The following is a 21,994-nucleotide window of genomic DNA, read 5'->3' as shown; positions in this document are numbered from 1 at the left end:
CGGCTCATGTTAGGTCAATTACTAACCTTCTCAGTAGCTGAGAAGCAAAAGGAGAAATTGGAGTTTCATAGTCTTCACTCACTGTATAAAGTAGCTGAACAGGCAGCCAGTCAACAGTGTATGAGACACGTATGACGTCTCAAAGATACCAGCCAGTGTGTCAGGTGACGAGTCAATTTATCTGCCGAATTGTGTCTGCATTGGGCGTGCAGCAGGTGGGAAATCCAGACTGTGTCCTAATAAGTGATAAACAATTTTGCCCCCATAAAAACATAATGCACGACTACAGACCTAAAAATCTGCAAACACGCTACTGTATATACTGTATAATATTTAGTTGAGTGGATGAATACTACTTTATTTTGTGAATGAGTGTTTTAATTGTTAAATTGGCAGGGGGAGTCCAGCAGGTGCTGAATACTTAATGGGCAATAGTCATATGGTTGTCCTGCTCATGGATGAACTAAGTGCTCCAGTTCAATGACTAAAATGTAGGAACTGAGGTACAGTCAGTGATGGTAGCCTCTGAGATGCTGTGTGAATGTAGTTGTGTGTCTGGGCTGCGGGGCTGTACCACCCACTGGTCCTCATCTCAGTAAAAACATCAGCAAGCAGCTCTTTGATCAGCTTGTCTAGTATTTGGCAGTCACCAACAAACTCACCAGTTAAAACATCCCAGCATTTGGGACCAAACATGCATCCCCTTGCCAGGATAGTGCAGGGGTTCTGATTTACCACACTGCAGAGAAACTTTGCAGGCTCACTACAGCTCTCAAAGCAGGTGACTGCTCAAGAATAATTCTGATCAAGGCTTTAACCCCACCAAACCTGTCTGAGGCCCCAGACAAAGAAATTTGATTTAATTTTAATCTTTTATCAGCACAACAAAATGTACAAAATTAATTAAAGCTATTTTAAACTTGTTAATTTTTAAACTAGATCCCAGCCTGCAGCAACATTAATGGCATCAAATCTTTAGTTATTCAGCCTCTGATTTTGTTTTTGTCCTGTGTAGTATTGATAATGGATAAGTGCAATCAAGTGATTAAGATCTACAATGTAACCACTGTAGTCGGTACAAAATTAGTAAAATAAAAAAGGCATAGGTTCCCTTTTCTAATTCTGCTGCAATTTCTTCCATTGTTTGTGGAGCAGAATAGTTTAATAGTTTGGTTTTGAAATAAATTGTCCTGAACAGCACAATTTTGTAAAGCATATACTATAAGATGTATACAGGCATTATGTAACGGATGCACAGCGTGCGTCCGTTACATAATGACGCACAAGTGATCCATTACAAGTCAGCTGAATATAATACATTCAATACTAGGGCTGTCGCGGTGGAGTAATATCCCCCGCGTTAATATGTTGGGGCTCAACAGCGCGGTATTGTCGCATTTTTCATCAATGAAGTAATTTGGTGCCATATAGCATAGTGTCTGTGGATCTCACCTCACTGCGCAAGCTAGCTGCTGGGTGCTTGCAAAGTCCTTTTAGGCAAGTCATGCCACTCGGCCACCATCTTGCCAACACCTCTGGGCAGTTATTTCTAACAAGACCAGGCTCCAATCTGAATGAATGGTGAGAGCCAGAACTGCACTTTTACTGGTCACCGGGACATAAAAACTACATGAATAGAATCAGCAGTAAAATCTTAACAAATCGCTGAGAAAGTAAAATAAGGTTTAAAGTGTTTTTCCTGACTGGTTATCCTTTTGCAATGCATGCATCACCACTTCCACGCATGCGCAGTAGAAGTAAAACTGCCAAGCAAAAGTACTTCTTAAACGATGCATCGATGAAATGATCTGTAGGAGCTTCGAGTACTAAAATCATAAAATTCCTCAAGCATAAACCAATAAATCTATGTACAAGTAAGATGTAATTTATTCACACTGCTGTTAAATGAAGCACATCTCAATAAAACCTGTTCTTGGCAGAGTTTCAGTTTATTTACAGTGTGTGCCTGGAAGACCACCCCAAATTATTGGAGATCCTCTGGGGAGAGTTCTGCTCTAAAGCTCCCAGCACTTTCACTTCTGAGGCAGGGCCCTCTCGGGTACCATGTGCTCCCTATTTGGCACACTTCGTCCTGTGTTTAACTTTATAGGAGGCTTGGAAGCAAAGCTACTACGTGATCACAAAATAACTAATGAAGTTTTTCGATCTCAGATTTTATAAAGTTGGGGAAGTTACATTTTCACTGTTAATCTTTCATTACACATAGGCTTGAAATACACACATGCACATAGATGTGCATTAATTGTTGAGAGACGGGGTCGACCATAGTCTAGCCAGCCACCCTCATGTTCACAAGCCAAGCCCCTACCTGAAATTGTGTGCATTTTCACTGTGTTGTTGAAGATTAGACTCGTGTTTGTTTGGCATAATTACCCACAAGTGTGATAATTGTAGCTATTTGCAGTGAAAGAGCACAGAGAAATAAACAATTTTTCCAGGATTGTACTCATCTTCTGTGTTCATGTCTGTCATCCCACAGTTTACCAAAGGTTGTAAAGAGACGCGTAAACGCCCTCAAGAACCTGCAGGTCAAATGTGCCCACATTGAGGCTAAGTTCTACGAAGAAGTACATGAACTGGAGAGAAAGTACGCAGCCCTCTACCAGCCCCTCTTTGACAAAGTAAGTAATTTATACATCGTTTCAGGTTGTGCCTTTCAGTACTCCTACTGGATTTCTGCAGCTTTACTGTTTCGTGCTCCTTTTTAATATAGAATCATATTTCTATGTTTGGGATGGCTGAAATACTTCTGTTACGTGTATGTACGGTGTTTTTCTAAATACTGTTAACACCCCTCAAAGCATAAACTAAAAGGCTAGAATCACAGCATGGTTTATCATGAACCTTATGTTTGGGGTGTGTGTAACTGTGTTGGAGTAACTGGATCAGAAATCATGAGGCAGATGGATGCATTGTCAGATGCATAACTTGTAGTCGATGCGTTCTTGCACAGCATCTGTTTATGCTGATCTGTACTGCTATACATCCAATCAAAACTGCTCACACATCCTGTCCTATCTTTTGATTTTCAAAGCAGCTGAGTCATGCTGGACGATTTCACCTAAAATCAAAATGTATTTATTGAACATTTTACCCCGATTATTGAACGCTTGTTTTGTTTTTGAATGTTTTTTGCCCTTACAGTTCACTGAAAGGGTTTGTACTGTAAATATCAATTATTAAAGCTGGGCTTAATTAATTTTTTGATTCACAGAATTTGAAAATCTATTATCTAAATGTTGATAAGGTAATTTTGACATCCACATTATGGAGACATGGTTCCCCTGTATTCTGTATGTAGAATTATGACTGCTGCTACTAAAATTTCACTCAATAATTGTCAGTGCGGCCCCGAATACTGTCCGAGCACGGCAACACACACTTTGCGCGCTTCCTGTCTTCATTCGTCAAAGAACATCTAAGTTACGTGACAACTGCTGTTATAAGCGTAACAGAGTTAATGTTAAGTATTTTAAGGAGTGCTGTGTGTGTGTGTGTGTGTGTGTATTCATAGCGAGTGAGTGCTGGCACGAATGAGAGCGAGCGGCAGAAAGTGACAGAAAAAGCAAGCAAGCTTGTTTTCAGTCTTTAATAAAATGGATGTCTGTTTCGTCGACTGCTGGAAAGTGAAAGCGGTTAGCTCTAGCTGACTGTGGGGTGGGGATAAATAAATAACAACCGATATGGTAAAATTACATCTGTTAGAGGCTCTGAATTTCAGTTTCAATTACTTTTAAATTAATTGTCCAGACCTACAGCTGAGGCAGTTCAACACAGTCCATTTTAAAGCTTAGATATAAATAAACGGGTTGTTCTGGTTATCTTTGTAAAGCAAACTAAATAAAATAAAACTAAATATAAATGCTATTGTAGAAGCTATAGCATTTTTATTTACAATTTAGCGCTGTAACTCTCTGCCCCAAAAGCAGAAAGTCTTTGCTGGAAACATTTGATCAGCTGGAACCAGATATTTGACGGTTTTGCTGAATTAACATTATAACTTACTGCAGATACTTGTGTGTTTGATTATCATAGTTGATCGACAAATTGTAACAAATAGACATTTGATGGGGACAGCCGGTACAAGCATTTAACTTGGAATCGTTTTCTCCTGTTCTTTGCAGAGAAGTGACATAGTGAAAGCAGCTTATGAGCCCACAGATGAAGAATGTGAATGGAAGACGGATGAGGAGGAAGAGCTGACAGTAAGTAAGCAGGTACAGGTGACGTATACACCTGCATGCTTCCTGTCTGACTGAAACTTTGGTTTCTGCTTTTTTTTTCCTGCTTTTTTTGCGTCTCGTTTTACATTTCATGTACGCAACTTAGTCTCATCCAGAACAGAATAAGCTTTACTTAACAGAGTGGTTGCAGTGCATGCTGCTAATAAGGGACTTAAATAAGAGTTACGTTTTTCAGCGTTATCACTGATTTCAGCTGGTTGCATGGCAAAGCAGTAATACAGTTGATGAATCTGTGGATTTTTTTTTTTTTTAAGCATTAAATGGAGCTAGTTTCTTTGTCTGTTAAGTGTTGCCTTTGTTGGTGTAGCTCTGTTTTGATATAGGAAAAGAAAAATGGTGACGTTTTTTGAAGAGAAAATGTCTGTCTCCTTCAACCAGGATGAGATGAAGGAGAAGGCCAAGTTAGAGGAAGAGAAGAAGGACGAGGAGAAAGAAGACCCCAAAGGCATCCCCGAGTTCTGGTTAACGGTTTTCAAAAACGTGGACCTGCTCAGTGACATGCTGCAGGTGGGTTCATCCAGACAGCTGCCATGGAGGCAGTGAAAATGGGTCAGATGTTATTTGCTTCCAGCAATGAAAAATCAAGGTTTGCTTCCACCTGCTGGCCAAGTTGTGTAGTGCATGGATTTATGGTGTGATGTATGACAATAATAAAACTGAAGTACATGCTGGACGATCTTCTAAATACTGTGGGGCTTTCTCTCCTCCACAGGAACACGATGAACCCATTCTCAAACACTTACAAGACATTAAAGTAAAATTCTCAGATCCAGGACAGCCCATGGTGAGTGAGAATAACTCTTGTTCAATGGCTGAAACATGTCCATTAACTTTGATCTGTCTAGTAACCGCAGTCTCATTTGGTCTTCCCCAGAGCTTCACGTTAGAGTTCCACTTCGAGCCCAACGACTTCTTCACAAACACAGTGTTGACGAAAACCTACAAGATGAGGTCAGAGCCGGACGAGAGCGACCCTTTCTCCTTCGATGGACCCGAGATCATGTGCTGCACAGGGTACAGTGCCTCATTTTTTTTGTTCAGTTTTGTTTTAAATTTAGTTGTACAAGTCATAAATATGTTGCAGTATTGTGTGTTTTTGTAGTATCTAGAGCCAACTAGCAGTTTTCTTTTTGCAGTTGGACAGTTGTGACATTAATATTAAAATTATACAAATTTGCAATGTAGTGTTCTTAGTTTATAGTAAAGATGAGAGTAATTGTGTCATACAGGGGTGGAAATTAGCACCCGCCAAATGCAGGTGGATTTTCTGTTTGGCGGCTAAATGTGGCGGATAGTCTTCCAACATTTATCCGCCACAGTGGCGATCTTGACATATAATATCTGTTTGACGGTAACTAACAGCAGTTGTTGTGTGTGTCGCACTTAAATTGGTCGATGATGATAATAATTTGTAGAGCACTTTTCAAAAACAAGTTACAAAGTGCTTTAACAAGTGTAAAGACAATAATACCCAAAAGACAATAATACAAAAACAACACAAGATAAAAGCATGAAAACATTGAAAAGGCTAAAATACACTTAAGATAAATATAAAGTCAAATAAGATCGGGAAAGGCTCTCTTATAAAAGTATGTTTTAAGAAGTGACTTCAGAGTTCACTGACTCAGCTGACCTGATTTCCTCGGGCAGGCTGTTCCAGAGCCTCGCCGGAGCTTTGTTGTGATCAGTAGCGTTGATCGCATTTTTACGGTCATCTAGCTTAAAATCCTTAACCCACGTAAAACTTAAGTTAAAAACTTAAGTTAAATAAAAAGGATATAAAAAATGTAACGAAAAATTGTGGATTAAAACTGGATAAGAGTCCGGTTTAAGACGGAGCTTCCGACAGGTGGCTACAGACGCCAACGCATGCGCAGAGTGCAGATTACGTCAGCGATCTTGTGTACCAAGGGATCTAAAATCGTAACACACTGATTAGGAGGGTTCACTGGTGGTGGTTTTGTTCATTTCACGTTACTTGTATTTGATTAGCATAGATTTAAAGGGGGTGGGCGTTAGTGGACAGGATTCGGGAGGTAAAGAGGAGAAAGTGTAGCCACTTTCATACAGAGATCAATCATAGATCAACGCGGGAAGAATATCTGCTAATTCATAACAAAAGGTTTGTAGCAGTATCCCGCAACCATGTGTGCTTTCACATAGCGGTTTGGCTTTAGCGGGACCAGCAGTGTGTAAAGCGACTGTTACGTCGATAGGGTTACGTCTGGCATGCGGACTGTGGCTTTTCACAGAGATCGGTCCGTCTCATCTGTCACCAACTCTCCCTGCTCAGAGGCGGATCAAATTGGACCCCCTCTCCTGCTCTGTACCTTTCATACAGTGCAGTGAGCTGGCAGATTGGCTCAATACCCCCGTGAAATAAGGCAGCATGAAAGCTGCTAGTGTTGGGAGCTAATTAAAACGTTGTATTTGGAGTGTTTTTAGCTTTTAGTTGGCTAGCCACCAGCGTAATGTGGTGACATTTAATGTTACCACCAAACAAAAAACGGACGAGGCTGAAGCAGAACATAAAAAAAAATAAAGTTGGTGGTCGTCCACTCAGTGTCTGACACACAATCAGATCTTCTAACGGTCCTGCTGTCCTCCCAGAGATCAAGAAGTATAATCCATAGGCTGTATTTAAAAAAAAAAAAAAAAAAAAAAAGTTGATCCCACAAAAGCTGTGATGCTGTGGCACCATTTTTTTTTTAAAAGTTTGTATTCAACATAATACCTTTTTTATTATCTCAAATAAAAGGACTGAAACAAATGTGACACAAAGGAAATTTATTATTTTGGCCGGTAGATTTTTTTTTTTTTCTTCTACCAGCAATCTTAGCAGGTGAGCCAAAAAGTTAACTTCCACCCTTGGTGTCATAGTGCCAAAGTTCATTGTACTCTTTATAATGTCAGTGACATTTTGACTCCACCTCAACAGCCAACTTGACCTGTACCAGCCATTTCTCTCTATCTCTAATCTCTCTGCCTCCTTTTCTCTCTCAATCATTTTTAAATGGATATCACTGACCACAGCAACTAGATTCCAACTAGACACACGGTCAAAGATTTGACGTTTAAAATGTTGGATGCTGACCTTGCTTTCTTTGCTGCTGCTGCCGCCTCCTGCACTTGTGTTTCACCCTAGTTGCACGATTGACTGGACGAAGGGCAAGAACGTCACGTTGAAAACAATCAAGAAGAAACAGAAGCACAAGGGCCGCGGCACAGTGAGGACTGTCACCAAAACAGTCCCCAACGACTCCTTCTTCAACTTCTTCACCCCACCAGAGGGTAAGGCTGACGGGGCAGAAACATAAAACTTATACCGGGGGTCAGTCATACATAGCCAGTTGTTTTCACCTTTTTCAAAAATGATCAGTAGGATGGATTGATTGCGTGGTTAAACTAACTTCAACTATCTCCCTTTGTTTACAGTCCCTGAAAATGGAGAGTTGGTAAGTCAGTGTACTTCCTCTACATGAGTTATTCATCAATGATTTTTTTCCCCTAATTGCCATGTATCATTGTTGAATGGTGCAATGCAGAATATATCCGTCAGCTACAATGTCTCACTGTTTTTTTCTTAATAGCTATGGCTATAAAGTTTTACTAGTCACATTTTGTCTGACATTTAATTAACTAGCACTTTGAGCGGCTTAATGGACAAGTGTGTGATGTGTATCTTTAACAAATCCCAGGAAAAAGACCAAACGGGGTGTGTGTGTGGCCGGCCTGATGTCTTTTCTTCTGTTGTCCAAGAACTACTTAACCCGCATCAGTGTCTTTCATTACCATGAACACACACTGTAGTTCATTTTGACTCAATCCCACACACAGCATCCTGCTCCCCCAAATACTCACTAGAGCACCAAATGTGGATTAATCTGCTCCTGGAAATGGGCCCCAATGATGCACTGTTTCCTCCTGTTTGAGTTTCTGAAAAACTACTGTTGAGCTGTTTTTAGGAAGAGACATTAGCATAAAACTTGATTTATGTGAGGGCCTGGGGCTTAATGCCACAGAGTATGGAAATCAAAGTATTGTGAGAAGTACTAATATTTAATTTATTTGACCTTTTTTTTTTTTTTTTTTTTTTTTTTTTGACAAACACTAAATACTACAGTTCTCATTTTCCAAAGGAGACCATAGGGTTGGGATTAGTATCAGATGTGCTAATTAATCGATTTGTCTTTCAAATGCCTCATTGAATCGGTTTAATTTTAGCATTTAACTGCTTAAAGCAACAAAAGCCATAAAAGCACTTGTTTAAGAAGCAAAACTCTCCATTCCAAACACATTTTACCAGGTAGTGTACTACAAATTTGGTGTTGGCTAAATGATTGCGTGTTTTGTACTTTGCTCTCTGCTATTAAAACAATGGAGATTTTTTTTTTAGAACCTGAGCAAAATGCTGAACAAATGAGGGTATCTGACAAACTTAGGGTTAGGTCACAGTAGGATGTTTCACCTTGGCCCTGATTCTAACAGCCTGAAATGCTTTCTCTAAGAACGTAAACTAAAAATGCATGTCTGTCTACAGGATGAAGACTCAGAGGCGGTCTTGGCTGCAGACTTTGAAATTGGCCACTTCATCCGTGAGCGTATCGTACCACGGGCTGTGCTGTACTTCACAGGAGAGGCCATAGAGGACGATGACGACGACGTGAGTTTAATCTCAAGTTTGGCATCTGCTTTAGTTTGGCTTCACTAGGCCATACTGGAATGAAAACATGCCACCATTATAGAAGTGTTGCAATGTTGTTCTTGATTGCTGCTGCTTTGTGGCTTTGTCAAGGGAACACATGAGCTGAAAAAATAAGCTTTGCTCTCTTTCCAGCTGTAAGGAATGTTCTGTTAATGGTTTGGGAGGGACATTATTTGTTAATAATCATTTAGCTTTGTAGTAACTAGGATAATTATCAACTGTTCATGTGACAGTTAATCTGTCTGGGGAACAACATTAAGCTAGGTTAAGCTAGACTCTGATCAGATGGTTTTCTAGCTAATCCTCACGTTTGTGTTTTTAACAGTACGATGAAGAGGGAGAGGAGGCGGACGATGAGGTAAGACCATTAAGGGCCACAGTAAATGAATGAAAATGATTAACCTCAGCATCCAAGAGAGATGTGGTTATAGTGATAGACATGGATGACCCAGCAGTCTGAAGTTGCTCTGTGCTGTTTGTTCAGGAAGGCGAGGAGGAGGCTGATGAGGAGAACGACCCCGACTATGATCCCAAGGTGAGCTCACCCCTCCACACGCGTGCACACCCCCCTCCCCCCTCTCTAAAGATCTCTGGTGTCTGAGAGAGACCTTACTCAGCTGTTCTCAACTTTGTTGGCTCAGGATGCTGTCTCAAAAGTAAAGCAGCTCTTACTGGAGGCCAGCAAAGGCTGCAGTGATCTCTCAGAACCTTCCACAGTTCATGAGTGAATGTTAAATGTTAGTGAGAAACTTTTTGCTTTACACCGCCTGCTGCCCTGGGGGGGGGGGGGGTTCCTGAACTGCAGGTAGAGAATGGCTGTCTTAACTTGACTTGTCAGATTTCAACATACAGGACAAATACTGTCAAATGCATGTCATTTTACACCAGCTTTTGGTTTGCTTCAGCTTTTATTTTGGTGTCGTGATTCTTGATTTGGCTTACAAATATAAACCCACTTCCTGTAGGTATACAGCATTTCTTTTTACAGTTGTCTTAACCTGATCCTGAACCTGTGTTTTCAGAATAACCTTTCACCAGTCAGTTAAATCTGACTGCTGCATGTGGTTACTAAAACGAGAGCCTTAACCTTGAGCAACACACAGATCTACTATGCCTTAAAACAGTGAAATGGTATTCATTCTAATATATTTCTGTTGGCCTTATCTAAATGCATTATTTGTGCAGGAAACTGGTACGATAAAGTTGAATGAAAGCACACACAGTAAAGTGCAAACATGCAGAGGTTTGTTATAATTCCACTGAGAAATAAATAACGGGTCCCCTCCTGTAGGCTCTGTTTGTTCACTGATTTTTGTGCTTCACTGCCTCCCTGATGGAGGAAATGTAGCTGAAGAATTATGACTAAAGAGGGTAGAGGAGAAAGGCTGCGTAAGCTCAAAGGAAGGGCAAGCAACAACTAAGACATGTATATCTCTTGATGATGTAAGAAAGTGTAGCATCACAGGTTTTGTAGTTGCACAGTTTGTGCACATAGGCCAAATCAATCAGCTAACACTCAAAATCCCTAAATCAGTATGAGGTTAGTGGGTTTTTTCTCCCAAACTGGAGCAGCTTGTAAGTTTGACACTACACGATATAAACCAGCATGACCTCTGCTTCTTTGCTAAACAAAAAATGTCTTTGACATTCTGTATTCTGCTAGTTTTGCTTTTTATTTTTCTCCTATTCATTAATGTTTCTTCATCTCCAGTCACTTTGGCATCTTTTGTCAGCTACTCTTTAAATTTTTCCTCACTAGGTTTAAGTGGTGACTGTAGAAAAATAACCCTATCCTGGTAGGTACAGCTTGTGAATTCAGCTTACTACCATCACACCCCACCCTCACAGTTTTGGCTTTTGCTTTCCTTTTCCTCCCATTCTTCCGTCCTCCATCCACCCCCCTCTGCACCCCCCCACCCCACACATGAGCACCCTCCTCTGCTGCCTGCTGCACCCTCCTGAGTTACTAACCCACTGGTGTGTTGTTGTTTTTGAAGTTTAACCCATAGTGAGTTCTGCATTTGCACCTGTATTATTTCTGTATGTTGAAGCTAGTCTAGCCCTCCCTTTCCTTTTTTCTCCACCATGTTGATCTTGTCCCGTCCACAAACACAGGCTACTGTTTGTCTTTTCCTTTTCTGTCGGGGTGAGGATTTGTTTGTCATGAATATTGTGCTTTTTGTTTATGGATGTTTTGTTTTTAATACCCATTTATACCTCATTGGCCCATTTGTCCATAGTTTTATTCTTGTTCCTGTTCACATTAGTTCTGTTCAGCTGCCTTTTCGCTATAGCTGTGCTGTTAATGCTTGAATAATGGCCTTGGGTGGGGGGGGTGGGGGTGCTTGTGTTTGAAATAAGGCCTAACCAATAGTTGGAACTTGGCAGATACCCAAATTGCAAGAAACGCCAACAAAGTGTTTTATCTCCCTGGGGGTGCCATCATTGTCAGCAATAACAGCCTGTTTTCTGTTTTCATTAGAAGCTTGATTGCTTGCAGAAGATAAAAACATGTCTATCAAAATATGTTGCATCATAGTCTGCAGTAGAAGCAGAGCTGTTGCCTTAGACATTTTGGTGAAAATACAGCGCACTGTAAACTATTTTTGGACTCTAAAGTGTCAAGAGTTCAGCGGCTGCCAACTGTATCGCCCAAATGACCTTACACTGAGTCAGTATGGCATCAGGCCATCGAGAACCTGAACAGCTGCAGCGTGCCATCACCTCTAGATGTGTGTAATGTCTGCTGGAAGGACGCCCTACCCCGATTATGATGGGGACTTTAATTACCTTCCTGTGCACTTCTCATCCCTTATTTACTCAAGTGATTCCTTTTGTTTTTGGCAGCTAATTGATTTTGAGCACAGTGGCAAAAACCCTTCACACAGAGGATGCTCAGTTTGAAGGGTTTTTACATTTGTTGTCCTGTAGCAGCAACACCACAATCGGCACCTTTTAGCAGACGTCTCGTTTCCAAATTTGCAGTTGTCTCCTCAAGTATACTGAACGGTTTACAAAAAACCAGGCATTTTGTTCGCATTTACTCATTTTATTAGTAGTTTTAATGTTCTTAATCTGACGTTTGTGGTAATTAAAACCAGTTTGTGGTTTCCTGGTGATTATGTGTTTGTGTACAGATTAAACAAATGAGTTGCAGCATGTTAAGAGCTGTCAAGGTCCTGGTGAGCTGATTGTTACCTTTTGGATAAAGCCAGACTGTTTTGTTAGGTAAAGGCTCTCCTGTTTTAAGCTTGGCTTAGCGAGCGTGGTATCAATCTGCTTATTTAACTCTGCTTAAAATGCATTTCCCTTTAACAGTGTTTATTGATATGTCCTGGTTTAAATCCAACCTAGGACCGTGTCAGGGCCCCTCCCCCATCCTAGTCCTTTGTTCCTTAATACTTTGATCTAAAAAAAAAATATATAAAGTATTTTTCCCTAAAGAGTCTTTGTACCACAGCGTAGGGGTCATTATCGTGGATCTCTTGGGACGGTGACAATCCGAAACATTTTTGTAATCATTGCATTCATTAGGATGCCACTGCAATAACCGTGTTTGTCATGGTGTCTAATCTGGATGTGTCCTGGTCCCCAAGTTCATATCTGTGCGTTGTGTTCAGAATAGTAGGGAGATGAGAAATGTTTGTGAAATTTAGAAGTCCTAGCAGCGTGTTGAATTAATGTTTAGTGTTGAAATGGCTTTGCCGTGTGTAGATAGGTTTGTTTTGTTTTTTTTGTTTTTTTTTTGTGGTGTGTGTTGGAGTAGTTTTTGTTTTAACAACCCCCCCCCCCCACCACCCCTGTGATTTCTTACAGAAGGATGCAGCCCCCCCAGCTGAGTGCAAGCAGCAGTGAAGCCTGGCCTGGCTGCCTTGAGGATCAACTGCACTGTAATGGCTTCTCAAATTAAAAAAACAAACAAAAAAAACAGATTAAAAAAAATAGTTACTTAACGCCTTATAATGTTTTGTATTTTTCTTGGTAGAGAATTTGAAGAAAAAAAGTTTCAAGATTTTTGTTACAAAAACTCATGGTAATCTACTGGGAGGAGCTGTGTGGCTCAATATACATAGTATTTTACTAGACCGGTTTTTTTTTCTTCTCTTCTTCCTCCTCTGTACAATAGATAGAATACAGGAAAACATCTCCCTCAAAAAGCATGAACTTGTTTCTTCACTGCTAAAACTAGTTTGGGTTCTTGTGAAGTCTTTTGTTGTATTTGCTCTTAGACAACAGCTGTGGTTTAGACTGCATCGCGGCGACGTCAGTTTATAATCCCCGCCCTTCTCTTTCCTCTTCCTCCTACCAAAGTTCCAGGTTGGTCAGTGTTGGTTGTCCCAGGTGAATCTTTTTTTACTCTTAGCAGGACCTTGAGCACTTGTAAAAGCACTGTAGCATTTCCAGCTCTTGTGACCGAGGGCCGATGGGTGACCTGCAACGGGTGTCTATTCCACTTTATCTAATCTTGCTGAGCGTGGCATCCGGAGTTCGTGTTTTTGTCCACTTCCTGCGCCACTTGTGCTCATCTACTTTCCACTCTTGATACATTCCAGTAAGCAGACTAGCTGGCACTGTTGGAGGCCCCCCCCCCCTTCCAAAAGGAAGTCCACTTGTCTTTAACTAGATGGACTCATCTAAATTGAACAAAAATGAATTTTGTTTCACCTTTGTGACGCAATAGGTCGCTCCCATGGCTTTGTCTAGCCTGGTCGAGTCTCTTTAACATTCCAGAGAATTCTTTAGATGCGGAAGGGGATGAGACAAGTTGACAGGTTGGGACCCCCCCCCTCCCCCCCCCTCCCATAACCCAGTGCTTTGGGGTCCTCGTAGGCTCGCAGGGCTGTCGTCTTTTCTATAGCACTTTGTACTAGAGTGTGTTGTACCAGTGGCGTCCTGTCATCGGTTAGCTGTCTTGAGTATTCCTAGTGATCAGCACTTTGTTTGATGCCTCCCGCCTGTACAGGCATGGGGGCCGGTGCTGTAACCTTGCTATATGGAGAGTTCAACGTGTGCTGTCTGGGTTCGAAGTAACTTTTCTTACCGGGGGTGGGGGGGAGAGGCGGCACACTTGGCCTGTTCAGAGAGGCTTTGTAGGAACAGGGTTGGGCAGATGTAGCACAGCACATGACAAGGAAAGGCCAAACCAGGTTTTAAAGAGTCTGTGGACATGTCAGGTTCACCCTAAGCCCCCTTTTCTCATCAGTTTGACGTTTACCTCTTGTGTTGCCTATTTGAGACTGGTCAGGTGACTCTCACGGACCTCAACCCAGCCCCTGAGGTCTTGGTTATTATTATTTTTTTTTATCACTGTGAAAGAAAGAGGGGAAGTGTGATAAGGCCATTGTGTTTGTCAGTGACCCACCACCCTCCTCCCTACCCCAAACCCATTCCTTTGTTACCCAGAAGGCCACAGGGAAGCATGTCAGAGCAATACTTAAAGCCAGAAGGGGGACCGAGAAGAAACCGTAGCCTCTCTGTCTATTAATGCCTTTTTAGTTGTGAAAACAGCAAAGTGTTGGTTGCGTTAGGCAGCATCGCATCTACTGTGGAGAGCCAGGGTACCTCTCATTCTGCAGGGAGTATTCAGATCATGTTTATTGGGAAAGGATGTGAAAGGGTTTCTGTAGGGTCCTTCTGAGCAGCTGTTGTCAAGGCAAAACGCTATGCTACAAAAATACTAATGTACTCAATAACTGTACGTGTATGTTCATGAATAAATTGGTTCAACATGTCTAATATGGTTAAGTGTTTATTTTTATTAAATTTGTGTTCTTGGAATAATTTTTTGCATCACACAAATTAATCTTCTTATTACAACTAAACGCGTGTATTCCTCCATCATATTTATTTATACAAATTAAACAATACAAGCTGCTGATCCATGGACCGGTAGTTCAGACCATTTTATTTGGCCAACAAGACGCCAGTAGAGGGCGCCATTGCTGTGAGATTGTACAATAAACTTGACCTCCCACAGGGAATATGGTTTGTAATAACTAATTGATAATAAATGACCACATCGAATACCATCTTAACCCCGAGAGAACAGTTATATAGACTTTACCCTAGAGAGGGCAGTAACTGATACTAATTAAAAGTGGAATGACTTCAAACGCACTACAGTTCAGATGGTAGCTGTTAAGATCGCCTGAGGAGAGACTTGATCGGTTTGCCTGGTAAAAGTTAAAACGCCTCAACCATAGTACAGACAAGGCTGTTCATACACATGCAGGTGATCATAATAAAACACTAGATAATGTAGCGGGAACTGATGCCACGCTACTAGGGGCGGAAGAAGCATTCAGATCGTTAATTTAAAAAAATGTAAAATACCATTAACGACCTGCACTCAAAATTATACTGAAGGAAAATATGAATTATCAAACGACTGGATTACTCCACATACACTAACGTTTAGAAACAACCAAGGTGCAAACTAAGAATACTTTGCAAATCACTTATTTGAATTATAGTAACAAAGTACTTGCAGAATTTGGAACGTGCTCTTAATAAATGCTAAATCCAAATTTCAAAATAATTAAGTAGCTGTCAAATTTTTAAATTTACTGTGTCTCAGGAAGCTGGGTGCCGCTGAAGGGGGCGGTGCACCTCTCCGGAACACCCCTCCTGCCCCCAAACAACTCACACACACTGTGACCAGCTGCCAGACAAGCAGACAGGCAGGCAGCCTCCTCGCTACAACCAGCACTACTCTCACCGCCGCAGTCACAGCAGCGTCTCATGCCTTCACCTGCTCCGGGAGAGACAGCAGTCCATCTGTCAGTCCGTCCGTGCAGCCGAGCAGCCGGGGAGGTGGAAGCCTGAAGCGTTCAGATGAAGATGCTGGAAAACGGGAGGAAGGTGTTCAAGGAGGGTCTGCTGGAGAAGCGGAGCGACGGGCTGCTGCAGCTTTGGAAGAAGAAGCACTGCGTCCTGACCGAGGACGGCGTGCTGCTGCTGCCGCCCAAGCAGCACGACCAGCCGCAGCACCACCAGCCGCACCACGGCGGCGGGGACGCGGGCAAAGTCAAGGAGCTGCACTTCGCCAACATGAAGACGGTGGACTGCGTGGAGCGGAAGGGCAAGTACGTGTACTTCACGGTGGTGATGACCGAGGGGAAGGAGATCGACTTCAGGTGCCCGCAGGACGAGGGCTGGAACGCGGAGATCACCTTGCAGATGGTCCAGTACAAGAACCGGCAGGCGATCCTGGCCGTCAAGTCCACCCGGCAGAAGCAGCAGCTGCTGGTCGTGCAGATGCCCGGCCAGAAGACCGTCCGCAGCTCGCCTAATGTTGCGTGACCTGCGGCGTGTCCCGCGGACATTGTTGCGCCATTAGCGGTAAGACAGCTAAAGAGAACGCGAGATTGAGTGGGGCTCCCCAGGTCCGGGGACCACCTGGGGATCCCCTTGCAAATTAAGGACCCGTTTTTCGGTTTTGTTTTATTCCCTGGATATGTGTGCCACGAACGAGGACGTCTGGTTTCATCATAGGTAACAGTCAGATCAAACCCTGAGCGAATAATCTTCCAGAGGGGGACAAAATCGTACTAAATGTGGATTTATTTTGGCATAAAGAAAAGTTTGGGAGCCCCTGCTGTAGGCCTGCCTAAATGTCTCTCTCATGGAGGTGAAATCCTCCGCAGGGAATTGTGCTGGATAAACATTCCCAGGCAGGTTTGATACATTTTCGTACACGTAGGGATTGTCCTTATCCAAAACGGCTTTACGCGCGGAGAGTAGATTTAAATTATGTCGCGTTTTAGGCCGATTTACGTCAATACTGGAAAGATGTAAACATAATCCATTTAAAATCACATTTACATAACTGAATCAATGTTGGAAGAAGTCTACAGTGTTTACATTTAACCCTTAAAAACGTGTAAAATATGCCTCAGAGAATCTTTAAATTAAGCGTAAAGACGCACAGATTGCGCGCAAAAGTCAAAGGCGGTCACGTCAATTCCCCCCCCCCGGTTTCAGTTTATGCACACACAATAACTTCAAAAATTACTCTAACACCTCGACCTGTAGTGTCTCAGCCTCTCAGCACAGTCTCTGCAATATGTGCATCACCATGTGTATACAGATTTACAGTCCAGCTGCACACCCAAGCAGCCCATCTCACTCAAATTTGTGTTAATCAGTGAAATAAGCTGATTTTTGGCCGTTTGGACAACCCATTTCTATGCACATGGCTCTTGGTGGCACATGGTGATCTGTTGTCACAACTGAGGTTTCAATCCAGCAAAGCATCAGTGGACTAAATATACGGAAACAATATGGTTATTGGGTCATTGTCATGAATAATAGACATAAGTCACCAAACATGGTGGAAACACTGGTCCTGGAAAGGGAGGGAGGGGGTCATGGTACATTGACCCCCTCAGCACTAAAGATTATGGGGGTGGGGCATTTAACTCATGACCTCAGTATTCCTAATATCGTAGCTACAGCCCTGCTGAACAGTAATTCCCGCTCTCTCATACATGCTTATTTATTTAATTGAATAGATAAAAGTAACCTCAGTTAAAGCTTACAGATAAAGTGAGGGGGAGAAAGTTTTCCCCATTATGTCAGTTTGAGTTGGCGTCAATGGTTTGATCTAGACTGTTGAAATGAAATGAGCTGCCTGAGGTCCTATTATATTGAGTCTGTGTTTCAAGTGAGTTTAGATTTCTTTTGCCTCCTGTGTCACGCACCATCAGTCAGCAGTCTGTCTAACTGATTGCATCCGCAGGTTAATTGGACACTCAGCTGGAGGATTATTATCTCCCCCTGCCACTTCAGCGCCAAGCTCCACTCTCCAGGAGAACCCCTCATCCATGTAGTGGTTTCCACACACCAGTGGCCCCGGTCCCCTTTTCAATACAAAGACTTATTTCACAAAAGACTGATCAACAAAAAGCATGTGAGAAAACAGGTGTATTCTACCGTGCGATGGGTTTATCCCTTATTTATTATATGTGTATATATATTTTCTATGAAAAATGTTATGATGTTGATGAATGTTCAGTGTGGTTGTTGCTAGAGAGGAACCAGAAATACTCGCTTGGAGGTTCATAGCCCACGTTACACACAAAGTCCTTTGGGAATATGCTTACATAGTTATCTTAGGATGGTTGCTGTAGATTAGTCAAATCAGTTCTTTACTGGTAAAATGTGTCATTGTCCATGTTTTCGTTTTTTAACTGAACCAAAGAATCATTTCTCTCTCTAGTGCAGTGTTACAACTCAGAATATACTATACTAAAATACTATAGATATGATGAGATACCTGCATGACCTATATCTAATTTATTTGATAGCTTTTATTATTAGCTACAGTACATCTTCGTATTTTCATTGTATACAAGAATCATTTCCATCATTTTATTTGACTGCTTTTATCGATACAAAAGCTATCCTTTGTTTTCTTGTGAGTCTTAAATCTGAGTAAGATACTAGCTTTCCACTCAGTTTGTTTTCAGTGGTTACAGAGACAAGCTTATTCATTTAATAAGTCAGTAACATGCACAGTGGAGGTTTTGTGAAATTGATAATTCTCAGGAGCTGAACTGCTCTAAACAAAATTTAATTGGTTGCATTCAATCTTAGTGGGTGGGGACAAATTACCACTGTTCTGGCTTGGTAAGTTCTGTCTGAGACTAAAAAGGAAACAAATGCTTCTTCAATTTGATAACCAAAAACAAGGAGGAAAAGTACCTTTGACATTTTCAAATCTGTGGAAATTCAGAGGCTTCCTCTGTGTTCAAACGTCTTGGTCATAACAGGAGAAGCTATTGTAGCCTGTCAGCTGTCAAACCATCCATCTACTTTTATTTGGCCCTCCACCTGCTCCACAAAAGAGGCACGTTTGTAGACAACTATGACAGGAGTCAATGGTTTAATTAGGTCTATTGAATAAACTGTGTGAACTTATTGCCCTGTTAGAGATTGTGCCAACTAGCTTCCGTACTGTCAGTTAGCAAGCTAGCTAGCTTGTCAGTAACAAAAGATCTATTATGACTGACCAGTACCAGCATGTTCCCTATAAAATGTACTTGTTTTAAAGACATTTTGTGGTGTACTGGAGAAAGACTTCCTGGTCCAACGTGTGTCACATGACCTACAGTTAACTGGGCCACTCAGCTAAAATCACATGTCAACGTAGTGCTGCTACAAGGTCCTGTTATTGCTCTCAAGGTTTGAAAGCTGTCATGTGTAAGATTATCTTCTCCAATCGTTGCTCATTGTCCTTGGCTACAAAATTGTGACAGATTTTGTATACAAAATAAACCCGTTTGAAGCTAGTTAGCTAGCTGCTGACTTTCCAGTATAAACAAATGTTTTTGAAATGTCCTTGGCAATGCAAGCTTACCAACTAGCTAAATTAAGCTAAAACAGACTCTCTTTTTTCCCACCAGCTTTCTGCCAACTCTGCTTCTGATTGGCAAGTACTTGTTGCCTTCGTTGGTTAAGTTGGTTAGGGGAAAGGGGTTAGCCAATCAGAGACAGCGTATGGGACATGACTTGACCATTGACTGTATTAAAGTGGACGTAGTCACTTATCGGTTTGTGGACTGCCGTTTTGAAGCCTAGATTTTGGCATTATGGCCGTCACCATATTAATTTTTTGCAACCAGCGGCATCGGACGTAATCATATATGGACAATTCTGTGGAGCTAGCCACCTTGGTTAGCAAGGTGCATCTGTAATTCACGTTGTCTGTGATTTGATGCAAATTTTGGCTATTGAAAAACAGGCTAAAAATGTAGGCCTGCTCACCAGAGAAAATAAACCGCCGACTCTTAATAAGCTTTTTCAATGGCGCTGGTTAAATGTAAATAGTGCAGCGGATACGAGTCACTTTAGCCTGATTTACAGGTCGCCATGGTAGCTACTTGTCAATCAAAAGGTAGTCCCGTCCAAAGCATCCCCTACTTTATAGTCTATTTTCTCTCTAAATGGGAGCATATTTACTAAATGAACATCATACTTTATTGAAGATGACTTGATAACAGCGACTAAACTATAAACTCATTATGAAAATGTTTATTAAGGTAATAAAACAAGTGGGAAGTAGGGGCATTTTACCATTATTTCTAATGGAACCGGACTTCTTTTTGCAACCAGTGGAGTGACCCCCTGCTGGCTGTTAGAGAGAATGCAGGTTTTAGGACTTCCGCATTGGCTACACTTTTCGGACCCAGACGTTCCCCCTTGGGCCTGACAAAAAAATGGCAGGAGTTGTTGGAAAGCTGGTAGGAAAAAAAATGACACATTTGGCTCCACCCACTTTACCACAGCCAATCATATTATTTCTGTCTCTATAGCAGGTCTGCCCCCCAGAGAAATGTTCATAAAACTATATCTCTAGTCTGCAGTTTTAATACTGCAAGGCATGCAATGTTTTTCATGACAAAAAGAACAGACTGAACAGTGTGATTGTTTTGAAAGTTATAAAGATGGCGATACACAGGGAAACATCACGTGTTAATGTGTCAACTAACGGTCTCTGAAATTGCATCAGTATAGCTTTTTTTCATGATAGAGGGATGTCTTGCCGTCACAAAACATTTTATTTCACTATGGCCCATGCTGTTTCCTGTTTGCTGGAAGTGTTTCCCTCTGCACCCCCCTCTTGCCAGTGTTTCACCGCTGAACCAACACATGCCTCCTTGTTGTTGTCATCTCCCACACAGGGTAATAGCTGTGCCCTTTATCTAATGCGACGGGTGTGATGCTTCTCTGACATGCCTTCCTGTTGCCATCATTATACACAGTTATAGCTGTGCCCTTTGTAGCCACTGTCCAATTTCTTATTTCAACGTGAGATCTATTTTCATACTTTGAAAAGATACATTCCATTAAAGAAAACAAAAACAGCACATGTCTCGTGTGGTTTCTTTCTTTCTGCACAGCAGCAGATGAACGTCAACACCCTATGGTTCAGCAGGGTAATTTAAATGACCTGTTTAACTAGCTGCTGCTCTGTCGGTCTCCATGCTTTCATGCTTTACAACTGCTGAACCCTTCACCCCGTTTCCTGGTCTAAAAGTAGAAACCGTGTGCAGAATTGGGTTTCACTGCCAGTTGTTGCCGCTCAGATATACTGCCAGCACGTAATGTCAAATGCACGCGTGGCTCCGACAACTTTCCTGTCCAAAGCCAAGCTAATTCAATTAAACCCGCGGTGCACATGACGGCATCCTTTCTGACGCATGAAGGGTTCGTTGCTGCTGGAGAGGAACATTGCTTGTCTCTGAATATTGAGGTCTGAAAAATAGATGATAGTCGCATTTGTGCAATCAGGAACCATAACAGAAATGGACTTAAATTTCAGACATTTAGCAGATGTTCTAATCAAGGGTGAGGGCTAAAACTATTTGAAGTCCTTCATCGCCACAATTATAAGCAAGAAATATTAAAGCTATTAATGTAGCTTTTGCTGTGGCAATTACATGATAATGGTAAACGGCAAAAGTTATCACAAAAAGAGAAGAGTCATACAACTAGCATAAAGCAATATCTATTTAAAATATGCTAACATACCAGACCAAGTGAGGCTGAAGCAGCAAAACCCCTATGCGTAGTGAATTATATCATCAAGGTTTTATTAAGGACATACACCCGGTCTAAAAAACAAGGCTATGTCTTTTTTACTGTTTTGGCCAATTCAGCAGATGTAAAATTAGTAATATATGCATTATTCTGTGTACTTTGTGATGAGGACACGAATAAACTCTCTGGTTGATAAATGCCTAATAATGTTCTAAGAAACACTGTGGAAAAGAACCATGTCATTTTGTACAATAATATAGACAGTTAATTCAGTGAATTAATGTAATCTACAAAATGTGCAATTTGTCTAGCAAGCACACAATTTAACATACATGAAGAGTAAAGTTTCCCTGTTTCCTAACATAAATAGCTTCACTGACTAAAATGAGTCTCAGAACTTTGTCTCTATTTTCCATGCATAGTAAATATAAAATCTTGTCTTTCTCTTCAAAATAACAAAGAAAATGATTAAATAATGTAA

At 41.5% G+C, this 21,994-nt stretch overlaps 2 protein-coding genes across 7 annotated transcripts in view; both read left to right on the top strand.

Moving 5' to 3' along the window:
- nap1l1 (nucleosome assembly protein 1-like 1) overlaps positions 1 to 14,706 on the top strand; it is a 30,342-nt gene extending 15,636 nt beyond the window's left edge. For 3 of the 6 annotated variants that reach the window (XM_046071825.1, XM_046071828.1, XM_046071829.1), the window contains 11 exons: positions 2,501 to 2,642; positions 4,146 to 4,238; positions 4,644 to 4,772; positions 4,978 to 5,049; positions 5,140 to 5,279; positions 7,411 to 7,556; positions 7,701 to 7,720; positions 8,806 to 8,928; positions 9,296 to 9,328; positions 9,455 to 9,505; positions 12,787 to 14,706. In XM_046071825.1, coding sequence (XP_045927781.1) covers positions 2,501 to 2,642; positions 4,146 to 4,238; positions 4,644 to 4,772; positions 4,978 to 5,049; positions 5,140 to 5,279; positions 7,411 to 7,556; positions 7,701 to 7,720; positions 8,806 to 8,928; positions 9,296 to 9,328; positions 9,455 to 9,505; positions 12,787 to 12,825 — 988 coding nt within the window. In that variant the 3' untranslated portion in view covers positions 12,826 to 14,706. Of the gene's footprint in view, positions 1 to 2,500; positions 2,643 to 4,145; positions 4,239 to 4,643; positions 4,773 to 4,977; positions 5,050 to 5,139; positions 5,280 to 7,410; positions 7,557 to 7,700; positions 7,721 to 8,805; positions 8,929 to 9,295; positions 9,329 to 9,454; positions 9,506 to 10,729; positions 10,767 to 12,786 lie in introns of all 6 variants that reach the window. The other 3 variants (XM_046071826.1, XM_046071830.1, XM_046071827.1) reach the window with 2 other exon arrangements.
- An 859-nt stretch (positions 14,707 to 15,565) lies between these two features.
- phlda1 (pleckstrin homology-like domain, family A, member 1) lies at positions 15,566 to 20,838 on the top strand. The gene is made up of 2 exons (XM_046072303.1): positions 15,566 to 16,311; positions 17,711 to 20,838. The coding sequence occupies exon 1, from the start codon at positions 15,805 to 15,807 to the stop codon at positions 16,270 to 16,272; it is 468 nt and encodes a 155-aa protein (XP_045928259.1). The 5' UTR covers positions 15,566 to 15,804; the 3' UTR covers positions 16,273 to 16,311; positions 17,711 to 20,838.
- The last annotated feature ends 1,156 nt before the right edge of the window (positions 20,839 to 21,994 follow it).

Source organism: Micropterus dolomieu, linkage group LG16 (genome assembly GCF_021292245.1).
Source record: "Micropterus dolomieu isolate WLL.071019.BEF.003 ecotype Adirondacks linkage group LG16, ASM2129224v1, whole genome shotgun sequence".
Taxonomy (NCBI): domain Eukaryota; kingdom Metazoa; phylum Chordata; class Actinopteri; order Centrarchiformes; family Centrarchidae; genus Micropterus; species Micropterus dolomieu.
The sequence above is the reverse complement of the archived record's forward strand: the minus strand, read 5'-3'. Positions and strand labels throughout refer to the sequence as shown.

Excerpts from the sequence above, each read along its gene's own strand:
- phlda1 (XM_046072303.1), top strand. The coding sequence starts at position 15,805 with ATGAAGATGCTGGAAAACGGGAGGAAGGTGTTCAAGGAGGGTCTGCTG.